We start from the raw sequence: 16,074 nt of genomic DNA, 5'->3' as shown, positions 1-16,074 counted from the left end.
TACTAGCAATATTTGTGCTACTTGGCGTACTTCTATGGGTATTACTCTATTCCCCCATCCTGCAGTTAGCCCTGATATGAATCCTATTGAGAAGTGCTGGAGGAGAATAAAACAAGCTCTCCATAGGCGCCTAAGGCAGCCAACAACTGAGGTTCAAATGGTTGTAGCAGTATTAGAAGAATGGGACAAAATTCCTCAGGAATGGATCAATGGGCTTATTGAGCAGCAGGACTTCTGGGTACACGACTTAATTAAGCGATGTGGCTGGTCTACAGCTAATTAATTAATAAAATTCATGATTCTGATGCCCTGAACGCACGGACTTTTGTCCCCATGTTCGTTAAGCATTCTCAGTTTATTGAAATTAACTTCATGTCCTTCGGAAGTTTGTCACTCTTCCCCCACTTTCGTCTTTTCGCCCCTCAACGGATCTGAATTCCAGAAAGCTTGGATTGAGAGAAGAGCATATCATGGCCTCTCGGAGAGACGACTACGTGGAAACAGCGCTACACTCGGTTCCATTAGCAGATGTCGAGCAAATCGCATCAACTCCTGCCAGAGATCGAGAATATGTGCCGCGAGATGGGGGGTATGGCTGGATGTGTGTCTTTTGTGTCTTTTTGATTAATTCTAATACATGGGGTCTTGATTTTGTGAGTCCACTGTGCTAGATAACGGCTGCTTGTTAATCAGCTAACGACTCGTGGCGTTGTTAAGGCATATGGAGTATTCCTCGATTATTTCCTTACCCATAACCATTATCCTGGTGCGACTGCTCTCGATTATGCCTTGATTGGTGGCATTTCCATCTCCATGTCTCTTGTTATCACCCCTCTCATCAACACGAGTTCGCGAAAATTAGGCACTCGTCCTACACTCTTGATCGGTCTTGTTGCTTTAACGGCTTCTCTTGTGGGCGCTTCGTTTGCAACTGAAGTTTGGCATTTGTTTCTCAGCCAGGGCGTTTGCTTTGGCTGGGGCGTAGGATTTCTCTACATCGGATCTTCGAATATCATTCCGCAATGGTTCTCCAGCAAAAGAAGTCTGGCCAATGGTTTAAGTGCCTCCGGTGCCGGCTTTGGGGGCCTTGTCTATAGTTTGGCAGCAAGTCAGATGCTTGAAACATTAGGACCAGCTGGAACATTTCGCATCCTCGCCATTTGCGGGTTCGTTGGAAATTTCATCGCCATCGTCCTAATCAACGACCAGAATGCACGCCAAAGGCCAAACCATTCTGCCTTCAATTACCGGCTCCTGGCACGCATAGAGGTCTGGTTGGTCCTAGGGTGGGGATGTTTGAGTGAGTGTGGGTATTCCAGCAATCGAGAATTTCTCACCTAGATTTGACTTAGTTTACACCTGAAAGTTTTCCAGCACACCATGGGAGTAAATCTCACCTATAAGAACCATGCTGACTATCCGATCTTCTGCAGTAGGCTATACGGTCCTACTATTCTCACTTCCCAATTACGCCAGCAGCATTGGTTTGAGTGCTCGGCAAGGCTCTATCGTGATCGCGCTTCTTAATTTGAGCTTGTTCGTTGGCCGACCACTCTTGGGTCATTCAAGTGACATGTTAGGAAGAATTAACATGGCAGTTATGACGACCGGGGTCTGCGGTACAAGTTGCCTTTTGGTCTGGATTTTCGCAAAAAGTTTTGGTGTTCTGTGCTTCTTCGCAATACTGGCAGGCCTGGTCTGTGGGACTTTTTGGGCTACGGTTGCTCCAGTTGTGGCAGAAGTTTCTGGACTTTCGGAGGTTCCAAGCACTCTAAGTATTGTTTTGGTGTTGATGGTCGTACCCACAACATGTAGGTTGCTGTTATAGTTTCAGATGCGCATGCATACACGTCAACTAACTCGTAACCCATAGTTGCTGAGTCGATTGCGTTGGGACTCCGACGGCCCACTGGGAACATCTATCTTGATGCACAAATATTTGTGGGCTTTATGTTCATTGCAGCATCAATTTGCACTTTGTTCCTACGATCATGGAAGATCAACAAAATGAAGCACGAGGCGATTGAGCAACGAGACCACCAGCTCGAACGCCTTGGCATTGTCAATCGGCAATCTGCAGACACAATCAATCTAGAAAATCGCTGCTCAAAACAGTTCGTAGAGCTCATCCATGGGCTCTTTGCATTAGCTCGCGTGTGAGCGGTCAGAGGCCAAGAAATAATAGGAGCGCATTTTTGATCATGAAGCCTCTCCTTTTTAAGTTTTATGAAGACTTTGCAGAATGAACCAAATACAGGTGATTGAGTAGCAATCCATTCCTTGTATCGTGCGCTTTATTAGTGCGGCTAGGGCAGAGCAAAAGGAGGTTGATGCATGTGTACGCTTGTAATGAATCCTGTCCGTGTAGAGGTCAGGTAGCTTTGCCAGCTACATTACGGCTTTTATCATAAGCCTCCAATATTGCCAGTATTTATCAAGCTTAAGAAAACTTTGTGGTAAATCAATGTACAGCAGCAGGGCCAGGGCGAGGCGAGGGCTTCCGCGACCCTCGAGCTCGAACAAGAAGCGAGGAACGGAGCATTTGAAAATAGCACAAAGACTTTAACTTGAGCTGATGCTTGAGAGATTGGTCGAAATCGACGGAGCAAAATACAAAAGGAGGCTTGCCCAAGAAATGTCAAATATCATGCACACAAATAGAGACTGAGTCATCGAATTAGCGTAGAGAACTGCAATATGTACAATCTTCAACGTGAAAACTCACATCAAAATGTGCAGCTCATCATCTATGAACGAGAACCAGGCCAATGATACACTCTCGCCATCATACAAGTGATGGCTTCTTCTTGATCCCCAATGCAGCTGCATGGTCTTTCTTCTTCTTCACAACCCGCTTGAAGCTGGGAGGAGGCATTTCCAATGCAGCCTCCTTTGTGATTGGAGGCGCAGGACCTTCTCCAACATCCTCAGGTTCATCATCAATAACTTCTTCCAGAGCTTCATGCCGCCTCATGAATGCTCTTCTCGCAGCCTCCTCATCTTCTTGGTCCTGTCTTCGCTTCTCATCGTCGATGCTCTCCCGTGCCACAGTAACCTCAAGGCCATCCTTGCCTGCCCGTTCGTTCCTTGCATTTCGAGTCCGAATCTCATCCAGGGCATCTGCAACTGCCATCTCGCGCTTGGCGTCCAAGGTCTTTGTCTCCAGTTCTTGCATGGCATTCTTCTCTTCTTCCTCTCTCTCCAATCTATCCAGTCTTTCTTCGTCACTCTCTTGCTTTCCGCCGCCATTCATACGCCAAGGCTCTGTGTTCCTCTTCGCTCCCCGCTCGCATTCATAGTCCATATTCTTCGGGTCGGTCTTGAATGTAATCTCGCCAGAGCATCTTGTGCATCGAATATAGAAACGATAGATCGGGATGGAGTAGTATTTTTCTTCTGTTGTCTCCTTGCGCGCATTGAACTTGCGACCCTTATAGATGTACTCTCCGCAAGCAGTACATTTCATGGGAAATGGTGCCATCAGTCGCACTGTCTGTACTTTTGGACCAGCTTGCTTCGGCGCGCGCGAGCGAACGATCTTCGATGGGTCAAAGTCTGGCGGATAATACTTGGAGAGAACCTTTCTTTCCGACATTGGGTTCTAGAGAGTGTGGTTGTATGGGAGAAGGATGCCGTGGGAGGTCGAGGTAAAAGCCGTTTAGTGAAGCTTGTGGTAAGAGAGAAGCGCGAGTACAGTTAGACGTAAGATTGTCGTCACAGAGATTCGTCCGGCGGTAGTTTCCTATAGTATCGTCGTGCAGTTGTGTCGTCGAGACTGTGAAATCTGTGAAGAGAGATGTCGTCGCCTTGCCTTCGTTCTCGAGGCTGAACCAAGATTCGGCAAGCCATTCCCGATCGAGACTAGCATTATTATTCTCTCAGCCTTGTGACAAGAACGCGACTTCCTTCAGAACATAACAATGTTTCTACGGTAGAGTCGATATTCTGCCAAGCTGTCGAGTATCTGGGCGGATGGATAATACACGATTAGACGACCTTTCACGAATGTTACGAGGCACAAGATGGAGAAGTTCTTACGGGATTGGCGCCAGGATGCGTTAAATAAACACCAATATGATTCAGCAATCTTCATAGGAGACAAGCTCCTAGCATTAACTCGTGAGTTTTGAATCCTCATGGGCATTAGATACGCATACTGATATATCGCAGAAAACGACAAGGATGCATTCTGGCTTGCGCAAGTCCATTTCTCCACAGGAAACTATACTCGGGCTCAAAGCTTCCTCTCGAAACAAGATCTCGTCGCGCGAAACCCATCCTGTCGATACCTTGCGGGGCATTGCTTGATCAAACAAGGGCGATTCGATGAAGCACTGAATACTCTCGGCGACAAAAATCCCACACACCTCATTTCCAGCTCGAGCAACAGCCGGCGGAAGTTACAACACACCACAGGACACGGCAGAACAGGGTCGAAGCCTGTTCTCCGAGAGAGACATGATAGACGGGATGAAGTCGCTCACGATGAGGCTGCAAATATTCGATTCGAGGCCGCAATGTGTTTCCTCAGAGGTCTTTGCTACGCGAAGCAGAATGCTTTCGATCGGGCAAAGGAGTGTTACAAGGACGCAGTCAGGATAGACGTTCAATGTTTCGAGGCATTTGAGCAGCTGATGAAGAACTGTTTAATGTCGCCAGATGAGGAGTGGGAGTTTCTGGACTCATTAGACTTCGACTCCATCTCCATACCAGACGATGTTTCTTCCTCCCACGATGCCGCCGAGTTCACGAAGAACCTCTACACTACGCGCCTTTCGAAGTACAAGAACCCTGCACAATTCCAACATGCAACTGAACAACTCTCGACACACTACCACCTCGCCTCGAACCCCGATCTCCTCCTGGCGAAAGCAGATCTTCTCTTCACACAGTGCAAGTTCAGGCTCGCCTTGGGGATTACAAACTCGATTCTGGAGGAAGACAAGTATAATTTCAGTGTATATCCTCTACATCTGGCATGTTTATACGAGCTGCAGTTGAAGAATGCCCTATTCCTGATATCCCACGACCTGGCAGACAATCATCCCGAAGAACCATGCACATGGCTCGCTGTTGGGGTATACTACTTAGCGATCAACAAAGTGGCGGAGGCTCGACGATATTTCAGTAAAGCGAGCATGATGGATCCGCATTTCGGCCCGGCATGGATTGGATTTGCGCATACATTTGCAGCAGAGGGAGAACACGACCAGGCTATATCAGCATATTCGACTGCTGCTCGACTCTTCATGGGTACACATCTTCCTCAGCTGTTTCTTGGAATGCAGAACCACATGTTGAATAACATGACTTTGGCGGATGAGTTCCTCAAGACAGCGTATGGACTTTGCAAAACAGATCCGTTATTGTTGAACGAGATGGGAGTTGTGTTCTATCACCAGGAACGATTACCAGAAGCTGTTGCAATGTTCACGGAAGCTCTGAAGACGGCTGATGATATTGACAGTGACCCTTCCGCTTGGATATCTACTCGAGCAAATCTCGGTCACGCTTACCGGAGATTGCAGCAGTGGGACTTGGCGCTTGCACAGTTTGACGAGGTGCTGAGGCAAGGAGGAAAAGATCCTTCGGTGTTCTGTGCGAAGGGATTGGTTTTGATGGAGAAAAGGCGACCGTTTGAGGCTGTCTACGTCTTTCATGAAGCGCTGGCCATTGCACCACAAGATGCCATTGCGACTGAACTTCTGAACAAGTCTCTTGAAGAAACGGCTGGAGGTGGTGCTTATGGCGCTGAAGAGCTGGAAGACGATGATGACTTTGAACGAGAGCTTATGACGAAGAAGGCAGAGGCGGGCAAGTTTATGCTTAAACGTAATGGAGGAAAGGGCAAGGAAAAATTCAGGCCAAGAATGAGCAGTGGGATTGGTGTAGAGGGAAATAGCCTTATGGACCTCAGTGATGAAGATCTTGATTGATGATGGGAAGGTGTATTGGCGCCTGGTGGTTCAAGCATGGAATGGCGTTTTAGGTGGAAAAGTCTAGATCACTTGCATTGAGCAGGCAGTGGCGATGGTGGGATTATTATATCCAGAGGGCATATCAATGATAATACAAGCTGTTGGCTGCCAGATCCGAACGCCCACTCTTTACTCCCGTGCCGTCAGTTTTGTTGTACAATGGAGCACCATTTTGTGACCTTGGTTCTCTAGACGGTAGTCTCCTCAAACTTCCCTCCTTTCACACCATGCCTCCATCCCATATATCCCATCATCCCACCTACACTCCCTAAACCAATACTCCCGACAGCACCCATCCATCCTAGGCATTGCCCTCTCAGAGCAAAAGCCACTGCGCCAGCAGTCATGCCAGGATATGTCCAGTCGTCGCATTCAACTTGCCCCTTGTTCTCGATCAACCTCCAACTCCTGTCTTGCCATTCAATCTCTTCCCGTCCGAGCATGCGTATCGGTAGAGCGATGCACAGTAATCCTGTAGCCACGACTGCGCCTGTTCCCGAAGAGCGTACAATTGTGCTGGCTAGACTGGCAGGAGGGATTCGCTGCTTGATGATATTGAAGTTGCGGAGAAGGACGGTGGAGATGCCCACGCCTGTGCCGACTATTGATCCAGCTGTTACGGCTCGTGTGAGGACGTGTGTCCAGAGGATGGTATGGGAGAGGGGTTGCTCTTCAGCGTAGGGAGTATGAGGCCAGAATCGGGACATTGCGGGCGTCGGTGTGTCGGTTGCTCGAGTTAGTGAGTGATGTCTGTGGAAGTAGATAGATGTGTTGATTCTGTCTGCTTGTCAATTGAGATGGTGAGTACGGTATAGCAACTGCAGGTTCAGGGCTCAAGATATTCATCTCTTCGTCAAGCCACTTCAGACCATTGTCAAGTGTGGACATGCACCAGGGTCTGGAATCAGGTCAGACACGGCACAATTCCAGCGGACTCGTAGCGCTTCCGAAAGCCGATCGTGGGTAGAATGCGGAGTCTTCATATGTGCGGAAGCTGCCAAAAGTCCTAGCTTTGAGGGTTTCCGCTGTTTATTGGAAATCGGAGAGTTGCTGTTGGAGTTTGTTGGACTTGGTACGGTGCGGCCAGCCCCCGGATATTGGAACTGGGCTACCCGCGAGAAAAGATTTGACAGCCCACGGATTAACATAATCAGAATTATAGCCACTGAAGCGTGATTCGTATTAGCTGAGGCCTCTCAGATCCAGTAACTGGAGTTTTTGACGACTTCTTGGTCTTGAGCGATGTGAGCGATTTGGTTCTGTTTAGTCGGTCTCGTGCAACCATTACGACAAGGTATCGAGTGTCATGGCAGAAGTCATGAGAACTTGAGATCAACTTAAATATATGTCCAGCGTATGAATTAGACATAGGAAGCATATGAAGCTAGATTGAGAAACACCATTGATGAACTCTACATCTCACCCTCCAAGCCAGAAGAGTTGAATCTCATGGAGTACAGTCAATCACCCTGATTTATTCTATGGATATCCCTAATTCCAAGGGTAAGCAAAATAAACATTGCTCTTAGGAGCAGGGGCACAAAACGAGCATCATTGAAGTCCAAGAGCTTGTTTTTTGCAGTTGAGAGAGCTCTGAACTCCGTTCATTTGGCCTTCTTCAGCTTCATTGATTGAAGATTACAATAGTGGGGTCAGTAATCTTAAATCCGAAAGTGCGGAAGTCAGCCGAGGGGCAGAGCTCACCCCGCATTCCGCTATCGCTGGACAATCCGTGAAGGGGAAACTTGGAGCTCGAACATCCTTCCACTTCTATTCCGACTCCTTCTCTTCTTACATTTCCTCCCTTAGACTTGAACGTCAATTTCTGTACTAAAAATGGATTCTCTCAACGTCCCTAGAAAGCTCTGGGAGCATTCCAATCCGTCCGGTACAGAAATGTACAGACTCATGCAAGAGATAAACCAGAAACATCATTTGTCACTGAAGGTGTGAATTAGAATACCCAATTACAGCAATGCCTACTAATTCTGCAGACCTTTTGGGAATTGTACCAATATTCGACCACCAATAGAGCTCAATTCTGGGACCAGGCGTTCCAATTTCTCGATTTTGTATACAGCGGATCCTACACAAAGGTGGTTGACGAGTCTGTTCGAATAGATTCCGTACCTCGATGGTTCGATGGCGTACACTTGAATTTCGCTGAAAACTTGCTATATTCGCGGATACCGGGTGAGCCAACATCGAAGAGGGGAACAATAGGGAAAGAGGACAATAAGATTGCGCTGACAGAAATTCGGGAGGGATATACGGAAGTGAGAGATGTAAGCTGGGGGCAATTGAGGAGAGAAGTTGGGGTATTGGCAAGTGCTATGAAATCACATGGCGTGAAGAAGGGAGACAGAGTTGTGGTTGTTGCTAGCAATTCCGTGGATACTTTGAAAGTCTGGCTGGCTGTTACGACTCTTGGAGGTCTTTTCAGCAGTAGCTCAACGGATATGGGAGTTCAAGGAGTCCTGCAGCGAGCATTGCAGGTTTCTCCGAAAGTAAGTGTATGCTTCTCGAAAGTATCCAGTAGCTGACTCTCTTTCAGTACATCTTCATGGACGACTTTACTGTGTACAATGGAAAGAAGGTGGATCTTCGATCGAAAATGACCGAGATTGCAAATGGAATGAAAGATGTTGCGGAATTTGAGGGAATGGTATCGATGCCTCGATTTCAACAGCCGGTTGATATCAGCAAAGTGCCTCGAACCCAGACACTTGCGACCTACCTCTCGAAAGCGGCGTCGCAAATACCAGAATTCGAAAGAACAGCATTTCACGATCCATTCTTCATTGCATACTCATCTGGAACAACTGGTACACCGAAGTGTATCGTTCATTCGATTGGCGGAGCACTCCTCTCCTCAGCAAAGGAAGGCAAACTGCATCGAGAAATGAATGCTGACAGTGTGGCTCTGCAATACACAACTACGGGCTGGATCATGTACTACGCATCCGTTGCCAACCTACTAGCTGGGTCCCGTGTCGTGTTATACGATGGGAGTCCTTTTCAACCAGATCTGACGACTTTTGTGAGGATAATTGGAGAGCAGAAAGTCACGATGCTTGGTACAAGTCCCAGGTGGATGCATGAGATGCAGAAGAACAAGATTATACCCAAGGAGGTCACAGATCTGAGTCACTTGAAGTCAGTGACAAGTACCGGCATGGTGCTGAGCGACCAGCTTTTCGAATGGTTCTATGATGTGGGGTTCCCAAAGCATGTACATTTAGCAAACATATCTGGAGGGACAGATCTGGTAGGCTGTGTATTAAATCTTTGCCAACACAAGCTAATATTGTCAGGCTGGATGTTTTGGACAGGAAAATCCTCTCACGCCAGTGTATGTTGGCGGAACGCAAGGACCCAGTCTCGGAACTCCTGTCGCAGTATACGATTCCCTGGTAGAAGGTGGGAAGGGAATTTCAGGCGCACTCGTCGATCACGGCACTCCAGGAGAGCTCGTAGCCCCTGCTGCTTTTCCCAACATGCCAGTATATTTTTGGAACGACTCTGACGGCTCTCGATATTTCTCCGCTTACTTTGAGAAATATGATAATGTGTGGACCCATGGAGATTTCGTGATGATTCACCCCACTACGAAAGCACTGGTCTTCCTCGGTCGAGCTGATGGAGTCCTAAACCCCAGTGGTGTGCGATTCGGGAGTGCGGAGATATATTCGGTGATCGAGGACAAATTTCCTGGAATTGCGGATAGCATATGTGTTGGGCAGAGGAGACCTCAGGATACCGACGAGAGTGTGATGTTGTTTTTGATGATGAAGCCGGATGAAAAGTTCAGCTCAAGGCTGGTTAATGAGGTAAAAAGTGCGATTCGCAAAGAGTTGAGTGCAAGACATGTGCCTAAGCATGTATTCGAGACGCCTGAGATACCTGTGAGTGGTTTTATGCGAGCAATGGAAATCCGCTGACATTTGGCAGACAACAGTAAACTTGAAAAAGGTTGAGTTGCCAGTGAAGCAGATCGTCTCTGGCAAAATCATCAAACCAAGTGGGACGTTGTTGAATCCCAAGTCACTAGACTACTACTATCAGTTCGCCAAGGTGGAGGAGTTGGTCGGATCAAAGAGTAAATTATAGAGACGAATAGACTTTTGACACGCTTTCCCTACTCTTGGCCTGGAGGCTCACTGCCGCAAAGACCATCCTCGAGGTGCAGTTTTGGGGAATATTGATTCGATGTTGGTCCAGAACTTGCGATTTGCGAGAAAATTCTGGCCTCACTATATGCTGTGACCCGATGTTAAGTGCTCGTGATAGTCTGCAACTCATTGAATGCACTGGAAAGAAGCAGGTGGCCTCCAATAGTCTATAGAAACGCGCCCCCACATCAGCGTTGGGGAAGAAAGCGCCTTTGTCTTCGTTGCACATAGATCAGCAGCTTTTTCTCAGGCTTAAGTGCAGCCTTTGTACCTGCACCGGGCCTCTCGTGCAGATCCCGAATAGGGCAGAACCCGATTCGCCTCGAATGTTGTGCTGCATGAACTTTGCATCAAGGTGCAGGCTTTTGGATTCATGACTAAGAGTGCAACAATGGCTGATCTTTTTTCGAGTTCTATCGAATCATGTAATGGCACGACAGCAAAACTACTGCGATGTACAATTCCTTCGGTATGCGTAACGGCGGCCACAATCCGTAAGGACGAATATTGTTGAGGAGAAAAAAAAGTACAAATAACAGCAGAGGATTGGCAGGGGCAGAGATTGAAACGCACAAGCTGGCCACAGACAGAGAATGATCAAAATTCAAAGGTCACCAGCACTTTCAATGGAGCTTCACAGGACCAGAATACTGGATCCGGTTAGGGTGAAATGGAACACGACAGGAATCTGGGGAATGAGACTGCGGTCTCACCTTTGAAATCTTCAAGCAGTAACCACTTGGTGCCGTGAGAGGTAAATGAGCACGCAGCTGATGCAGCAGAGAGGTCAGGTAGTCAATGTCGTTGAGTTAAAGAAGTTTGAGGCAGCATCAATATCGGCTTTCAAGGCTAGAGCCGGTTGGCTGAAGCCTGCCTAACCCGATACAGACTAGCTTTCTTTGGCCGTTATCGTACCTGGAGGGGCAGCTCTTTATATCGTGACAATGAAAACGAATGGCATAAAGATTCGCAACTTCCCCAAAATTCTGGGAGGCAGATCTAAATATCTTCCACCATTGAACCTGGAACTTCGATCAGAAAGATACTTCATCGTAATCAATATGGGTGGTCATACTGCATTCTTCTATGGCATGTTTCCCCTCCACTTCTGTTGATGCTGACTTATGCTAATATTGGTAGGCACACTGGTACATCCTTCTTCTATCGCAAAATGTCTGCTATTCTAACTGATCTCCTAGATGGCGCGCGAAATTCTCTTCCGTGTCTGCTACGGTACAAGCAATATTCAAGATAATCCCATCCTGAAGAAGCGTGCTGCCGCACTCTCCATTCGACCCGCCCTCCTTCACGACTATTCACGCCGCAAGGTTCAGTATGCGGATTATCCTGCCATCATTTCTCAAAAGGGACATAGCGTCCGAGGCACTTACGTTACTGGGTTGACGGACTCTGATATTGCTCATCTTGACATGTTCGAGGGCAGCGAATACGCCAGAAAAAAAGTCAAGGTTGTGATTCTGGAGGATGGTCATGAGAAGGGAGAGTCTGTGGAAGCACAATCCTATATCTGGTCGGCATCTGTTGATAGACTGGAGGAACAAGAATGGGATTATGAGGAGTTCCGAAAGGAGAAAATGCATTTCTGGACTGATGCCAGTGAGGAGTTTGCGGGTACGTACGCAATGAGCATTTATGGTTGATGTCACTAACATGATCTAGACTTAGACCATGGTGACGACCACTACGCAAATGGAGACCACGGCTTCATTGTTGAGCTGGATGATGACACGGAAAAGGATATGCTTCACGCTGCTGCTTGAAGCAATTGATTTGGGCGTATTCTCTGGTTATTGCATGGCGCATGGGAAGAAACATGAATAGCAATAGATACAGGCGCCTTTAGAATCAGAAACGTGACCTTGGCGATGGCCTTTGAAGATGATTGTTCTGCGTTTCGATCGTGAAAGAAATCGTGTGATTGCATACCAACAACTCTGTCAGTGGTTAGGTTCTGTGTTGGCTTTATCTTTGCTGTCTCGACCTCTGCGTTGCTTGTCCCATCGACGCGGAACTCGCGGTTATGTGACACGAGGATTCGAGTTTCCCAAAATAGATTTATGCTTTAAGGTTGATTGACCGAGGAAGAGAGTCGGGTCGATCAGGTTGGAACTTGTGGCCGTTGAAGAGGTTAAAATGATGTGTACTGTTTCAAACACGGTCATTGATGGCCGTTTACTGAGGCTGAAGCTTTCACAGCCAGAACTTCGGAGCTGAGCGACACGCAACTTTTCATCCCATCTCGTGACCGTTTAATGGTCTTCCAGCTCGTGAGCGATTACGAGGAGAAAGCCCAACGCCTTTCAAGAATGCCTTGAGCATTGGTCAAATGTAGGGATGAACATCGCCACCTGGATAAAAGGATAACAAAGGGAAGATCTTTGCGATTCATGCAATGCCGCGATGCGAACCCCACAGAAGTCGGAGATTGCGAGTTGATGCTCTGTGGCTCAGTGCGAACAGACGATTCGGGACTTGGAAGATCGTCGTCGTTGTGGCTCGTTCCTCGGCGCAAAAATTCGATGTTTCAAGGTGAACGAGTGGCGTTGAAAGGGGAGGGAAACATCACTTTCTCATGAACCAGCAGTCCTTTGTGAGGACCATCGAACACGCCCGCGCTCAAGGAAGTCTTCGACGAGTCATATGTTGCCATCCACATTGAAGTGATCACAGCAGCCCGAAGTGTTGAGGTGACTGTGAATTTTGACAAAAGAATTCGACCCTCTTGCCTATTTCACCACGATGAGACAGCTGGAGTTTCATAGCAGAGCACCGAGGTCGCTTCGAGGACCTGGCCGCCCAACTCCCAGCCAGTCAATTCCCATGCTGTGGTTCTGGGCGGGGATGAGTTCTGGGCGACCTTCGGACGACCAAGCATAAATCATGAAGGAACAAGACGTCGGGACGGTAGAAAGGGAGAAATGGCGGTGGAAGTGGGAGAAAGGGGACCGGCGGTCCCTGAATCGAAGCCTGAACTGGAAACTGCCAACGGCAGCGACAGCGACAGGGTGATGCGCCGCATTTTCAGTGTCTTTGGGACGATGAGCCCTCTGAATGGTCAGCCCCTGCCAAGCTGCCAGGTCCACGCCGCCATACATCCCCCGCTATCATAGGCGAGGCCGTCTTTATGCAGGCTGATTCGTTCTGGCGATCGCCCTTCCACCACTTTATGTGAGAAACATCGCCTCCTGTGGTGCGCATTCATTCTTTCAGTCAGCAGCATTCAGGGGAGAGCGGCGGTGGAGAATCCAAGTCAAGATCGTTCCTGGCCATATGCCTATGGCTTATCACCTTAGTCAGGGGTCAAAGATCGTGTGATTGAGCCGCCGTTTGTTTCGCCATCCTTCGAAACAAACCTTCCGAGGCCTATCAACCCCTGGCATCGTCTGCACTGTCAGTGCTCCCCGCAAACATCGTCCCTCCTTGCACCCAATCGATCATCTAAGCTTCAGATTCTCTAGACTGCGCTGAGCTAAGCGGTTCAACTGGTCGACTTTCAAGCTCAAGCTTTGGGTTAAGACAACGTGAGCTGAACACAACGAGGCGCTGTGGAGCACGTCGTGCGCGTTTGACAAGAAAGAGCTGTCTTGGTGCCAGCTCTTAACAGCCAATTATGACCTCTTTTAACTTTTTTTCCCTGTAGCAATCCTTCTTCTACGTAGTGCGGATCTAGAGCCGGGGAAATAACAGGGGAGGTTGTGGCTGCAGATGCCGTGATGCCCCTTGGATGAATTTGCCAAAGTGTGCTCACGGAGAACGTGCCCACAGACAAAGAATATAAGATGGACACCGGTCCCTCGTTTCAACTTCTCTCATCATCCACCTCCTTGGCATATTTCTTCGAGCATCTGCATTTTCTCTAGGCTAGTCCTTTCTTCTCGTCTTTCTATTCTTTGTTATACTGCCTGCGGCAGAAGCTCCATCACATTCCTTCAAACAGTCAGAAGTCTCGAGTCCCACTCAATCGAATTGGAAGGTAAGAGAATCTCGAGTGTTTGATGTGAATGGAAATATTGACATTGAATCTTTAGTCTTGTCTTTCTACACGAAACTTCAACAATCGCTTCGAGCCTACGCTCCTTGAACCTTTGCAATATTTAAGAGACTACTCTCGTCCGGCACGACTACTCTCTTCATTAACGACTGCTCTCTACATTCCGTCAAAATGCACTGCAACTCGACTACACTCGCAGTCCTCGGACTTGCAACTCTCGGCCGATCACACATGATCATGAACACTCCTGTACCTTACGGAAAATCGACCCTGAACAACTCTCCCTTAGCAGCAGATGGCAGTGACTTCCCTTGCAAACAGCGCACTGGCGTCTACGATGCCGAAGGTGCTAGTAACAGCATGGCTCTTGGATCTAGCCAAAGTCTTGCATTCACCGGAAGTGCTACTCATGGCGGTGGCTCTTGCCAAGTTTCTATTACGTACGACCAAGCCCCAACGACGAGCAGCACCTGGAAAGTCATCCATTCCATTGAAGGAGGTTGCCCCATTAAGGGTGTTGCGGGTAACAACGGCGACTCTGCCAGCGCTGTCGACCCAGACACATACTCCTTCACTATTCCCACGTCTCTGCCAACAGGAACTGCCACACTTGCCTGGACTTGGTTCAATAAGATCGGGAACCGTGAGATGTACATGAACTGTGCTCCGGTCACCTTGACCGCATCTTCCTCCAAGCGCAGCGACGAGGATGAGCTCATGGAACGCAACTACACCATGCTAATGGAGCGCGACACTGCCGCTTACAATGCTCTTCCAAACATGTTCACTGCAAACATTGGCAATGGTTGCGGAACTGTTGACTCTACAGATCTCAAGTTCCCTGCCCCAGGGGACTCTGTTGAGCAGGATGGTACAGCCACGGCCACTCCAGTAGCACCAACCGGAACTGCTTGTGGAAGCACTGTAGCAGGTGCATCTGCAACTGCTGGCTCTTCGGGATCGTCCGCAACATCAGCTGCTGTTTCTCAGGCGTCTTCCGCTGTTGTCGCTTCTTCTTCTCCATCTGCCACTGGCGGAGTGTTCGCCACCGTCGCATCGTCGCAGGCCACTTCGGCTCCTGCTGCCTCATCTACACCAGTCGCATCTGTCGCTTCCAGCGCCATCGCCTTTACCCCAGTCGCCTCCTCAGCCGCTCCAGCAAGCACAGGAAGTAGCTCTAGCACAACCGGTACAGGCTCTGCCATCGCTGCAGGAACTGCCTGCACGACAGAGGGAGAGTGGAACTGCATCGGTGGAACTTCCTACCAACAATGTGCAAGCGGAACTTGGTCTGTTGTCATGGAGCTTGCGGCTGGTACTAGCTGCACTGCAGGCGAGTCAACCAACATCAACATCACTGCCACTAGCAAGAAGATCAAGCGATCAGTCCGATTCTCCGGTCAACACCTTCGCCGCCATCTCCAAAAATCTTAGATCATTGTCCCATCGCCGGTCGGTGAGCAATATCATTCTCTCGTTGCATTTGGATTGCATATGGTTGGCGTTTGGGCAGGAAACATTCATGTACATACCCTTGTTGAGTTTTGGAGTCTTGGGGGGAGTCGTGCATACAACCTTTTCAGGAAATCGAGACACAGTCTCATGAACAAATAGCAAAATGGAGCTTCTGAATCAACAAATGTCCTGGCTTTGACAAAACGTGAATGAACATGAACAATATGATTCCAATATTAAAACGCGCTGAAACTTCAATAGGTTGGGTTTGAATAAGGTTCGTTTGTGCTCCTGCTTAGTGACTGTTCGAATGATGATTCGCGCGTGTGCAGACGATTCTCAGCATCCATGAGACACAGACACCTGGGAATAAACGTTTTCTGAATCATATTTAGCATGATTCCGTTCAAGAACGTGTTTGGTCTCGATGAGAGTCATTCGAGTGAAGTTACAAGAG

At 48.3% G+C, this 16,074-nt stretch overlaps 7 protein-coding genes across 7 annotated transcripts; 5 read left to right on the top strand and 2 right to left on the bottom strand.

The window, feature by feature from the left end:
- Nucleotides 1-470: 470 nt before the first annotated feature.
- On the top strand, nucleotides 471-2,160 carry LY89DRAFT_602686 (MFS general substrate transporter; the record flags this gene model as incomplete). The annotated part of the gene is made up of 4 exons (XM_018210260.1): nucleotides 471-653; nucleotides 718-1,306; nucleotides 1,434-1,811; nucleotides 1,874-2,160. 4 exons carry the CDS (start codon nucleotides 471-473, stop codon nucleotides 2,158-2,160), a joined length of 1,437 nt encoding a protein of 478 aa, XP_018061107.1.
- Nucleotides 2,161-2,447: 287 nt separating this feature from the next.
- Nucleotides 2,448-3,828, bottom strand: LY89DRAFT_405114 (DUF572-domain-containing protein). Its single transcript, XM_018207289.1, has 2 exons — nucleotides 2,726-3,828; nucleotides 2,448-2,664 (listed from the first exon to the last, which is right to left on the bottom strand). Exon 1 carries the CDS (start codon nucleotides 3,593-3,595, stop codon nucleotides 2,786-2,788), a length of 810 nt encoding a protein of 269 aa, XP_018061106.1. The 5' UTR covers nucleotides 3,596-3,828; the 3' UTR covers nucleotides 2,448-2,664; nucleotides 2,726-2,785.
- Nucleotides 3,825-6,051, top strand: LY89DRAFT_405127 (cell division cycle protein-like protein). Its single transcript, XM_018207290.1, has 2 exons — nucleotides 3,825-4,119; nucleotides 4,171-6,051. Exons 1-2 carry the CDS (start codon nucleotides 4,023-4,025, stop codon nucleotides 5,934-5,936), a joined length of 1,863 nt encoding a protein of 620 aa, XP_018061105.1. The 5' UTR covers nucleotides 3,825-4,022; the 3' UTR covers nucleotides 5,937-6,051.
- Nucleotides 5,951-7,180, bottom strand: LY89DRAFT_692348 (uncharacterized protein). The gene has a single exon (XM_018216521.1). The coding sequence runs from the start codon at nucleotides 6,683-6,685 to the stop codon at nucleotides 6,167-6,169; it is 519 nt and encodes a 172-aa protein (XP_018061104.1). The 5' UTR covers nucleotides 6,686-7,180; the 3' UTR covers nucleotides 5,951-6,166.
- Nucleotides 7,181-7,700: 520 nt separating this feature from the next.
- Nucleotides 7,701-10,161, top strand: LY89DRAFT_661817 (acetoacetyl-CoA synthetase-like protein). The gene is made up of 5 exons (XM_018212624.1): nucleotides 7,701-7,925; nucleotides 7,973-8,485; nucleotides 8,533-9,246; nucleotides 9,293-9,883; nucleotides 9,930-10,161. The coding sequence occupies exons 1-5, from the start codon at nucleotides 7,815-7,817 to the stop codon at nucleotides 10,086-10,088; spliced, it is 2,088 nt and encodes a 695-aa protein (XP_018061103.1). The 5' UTR covers nucleotides 7,701-7,814; the 3' UTR covers nucleotides 10,089-10,161.
- A 937-nt stretch (nucleotides 10,162-11,098) lies between these two features.
- Nucleotides 11,099-12,044, top strand: LY89DRAFT_692346 (uncharacterized protein). The gene is given in 4 exon segments (XM_018216520.1): nucleotides 11,099-11,242; nucleotides 11,254-11,257; nucleotides 11,349-11,782; nucleotides 11,831-12,044. The coding sequence occupies 4 exon segments, from the start codon at nucleotides 11,212-11,214 to the stop codon at nucleotides 11,929-11,931; spliced, it is 570 nt and encodes a 189-aa protein (XP_018061102.1). The 5' UTR covers nucleotides 11,099-11,211; the 3' UTR covers nucleotides 11,932-12,044.
- Nucleotides 12,045-14,351: 2,307 nt separating this feature from the next.
- On the top strand, nucleotides 14,352-15,518 carry LY89DRAFT_536991 (uncharacterized protein; the record flags this gene model as incomplete). The annotated part of the gene is made up of 1 exon (XM_018208113.1): nucleotides 14,352-15,518. A coding segment is annotated over one exon (1,167 nt), but the record flags the coding sequence as incomplete, so codon positions are not given.
- Nucleotides 15,519-16,074: the final 556 nt, after the last annotated feature.

The sequence above is a fragment of the Mollisia scopiformis genome (assembly GCF_001500285.1).
Source record: "Mollisia scopiformis unplaced genomic scaffold LY89scaffold_41, whole genome shotgun sequence".
Lineage (NCBI taxonomy): Eukaryota > Fungi > Ascomycota > Leotiomycetes > Helotiales > Mollisiaceae > Mollisia > Mollisia scopiformis.
This window is presented reverse-complemented; position numbering and strand designations above follow the sequence as displayed.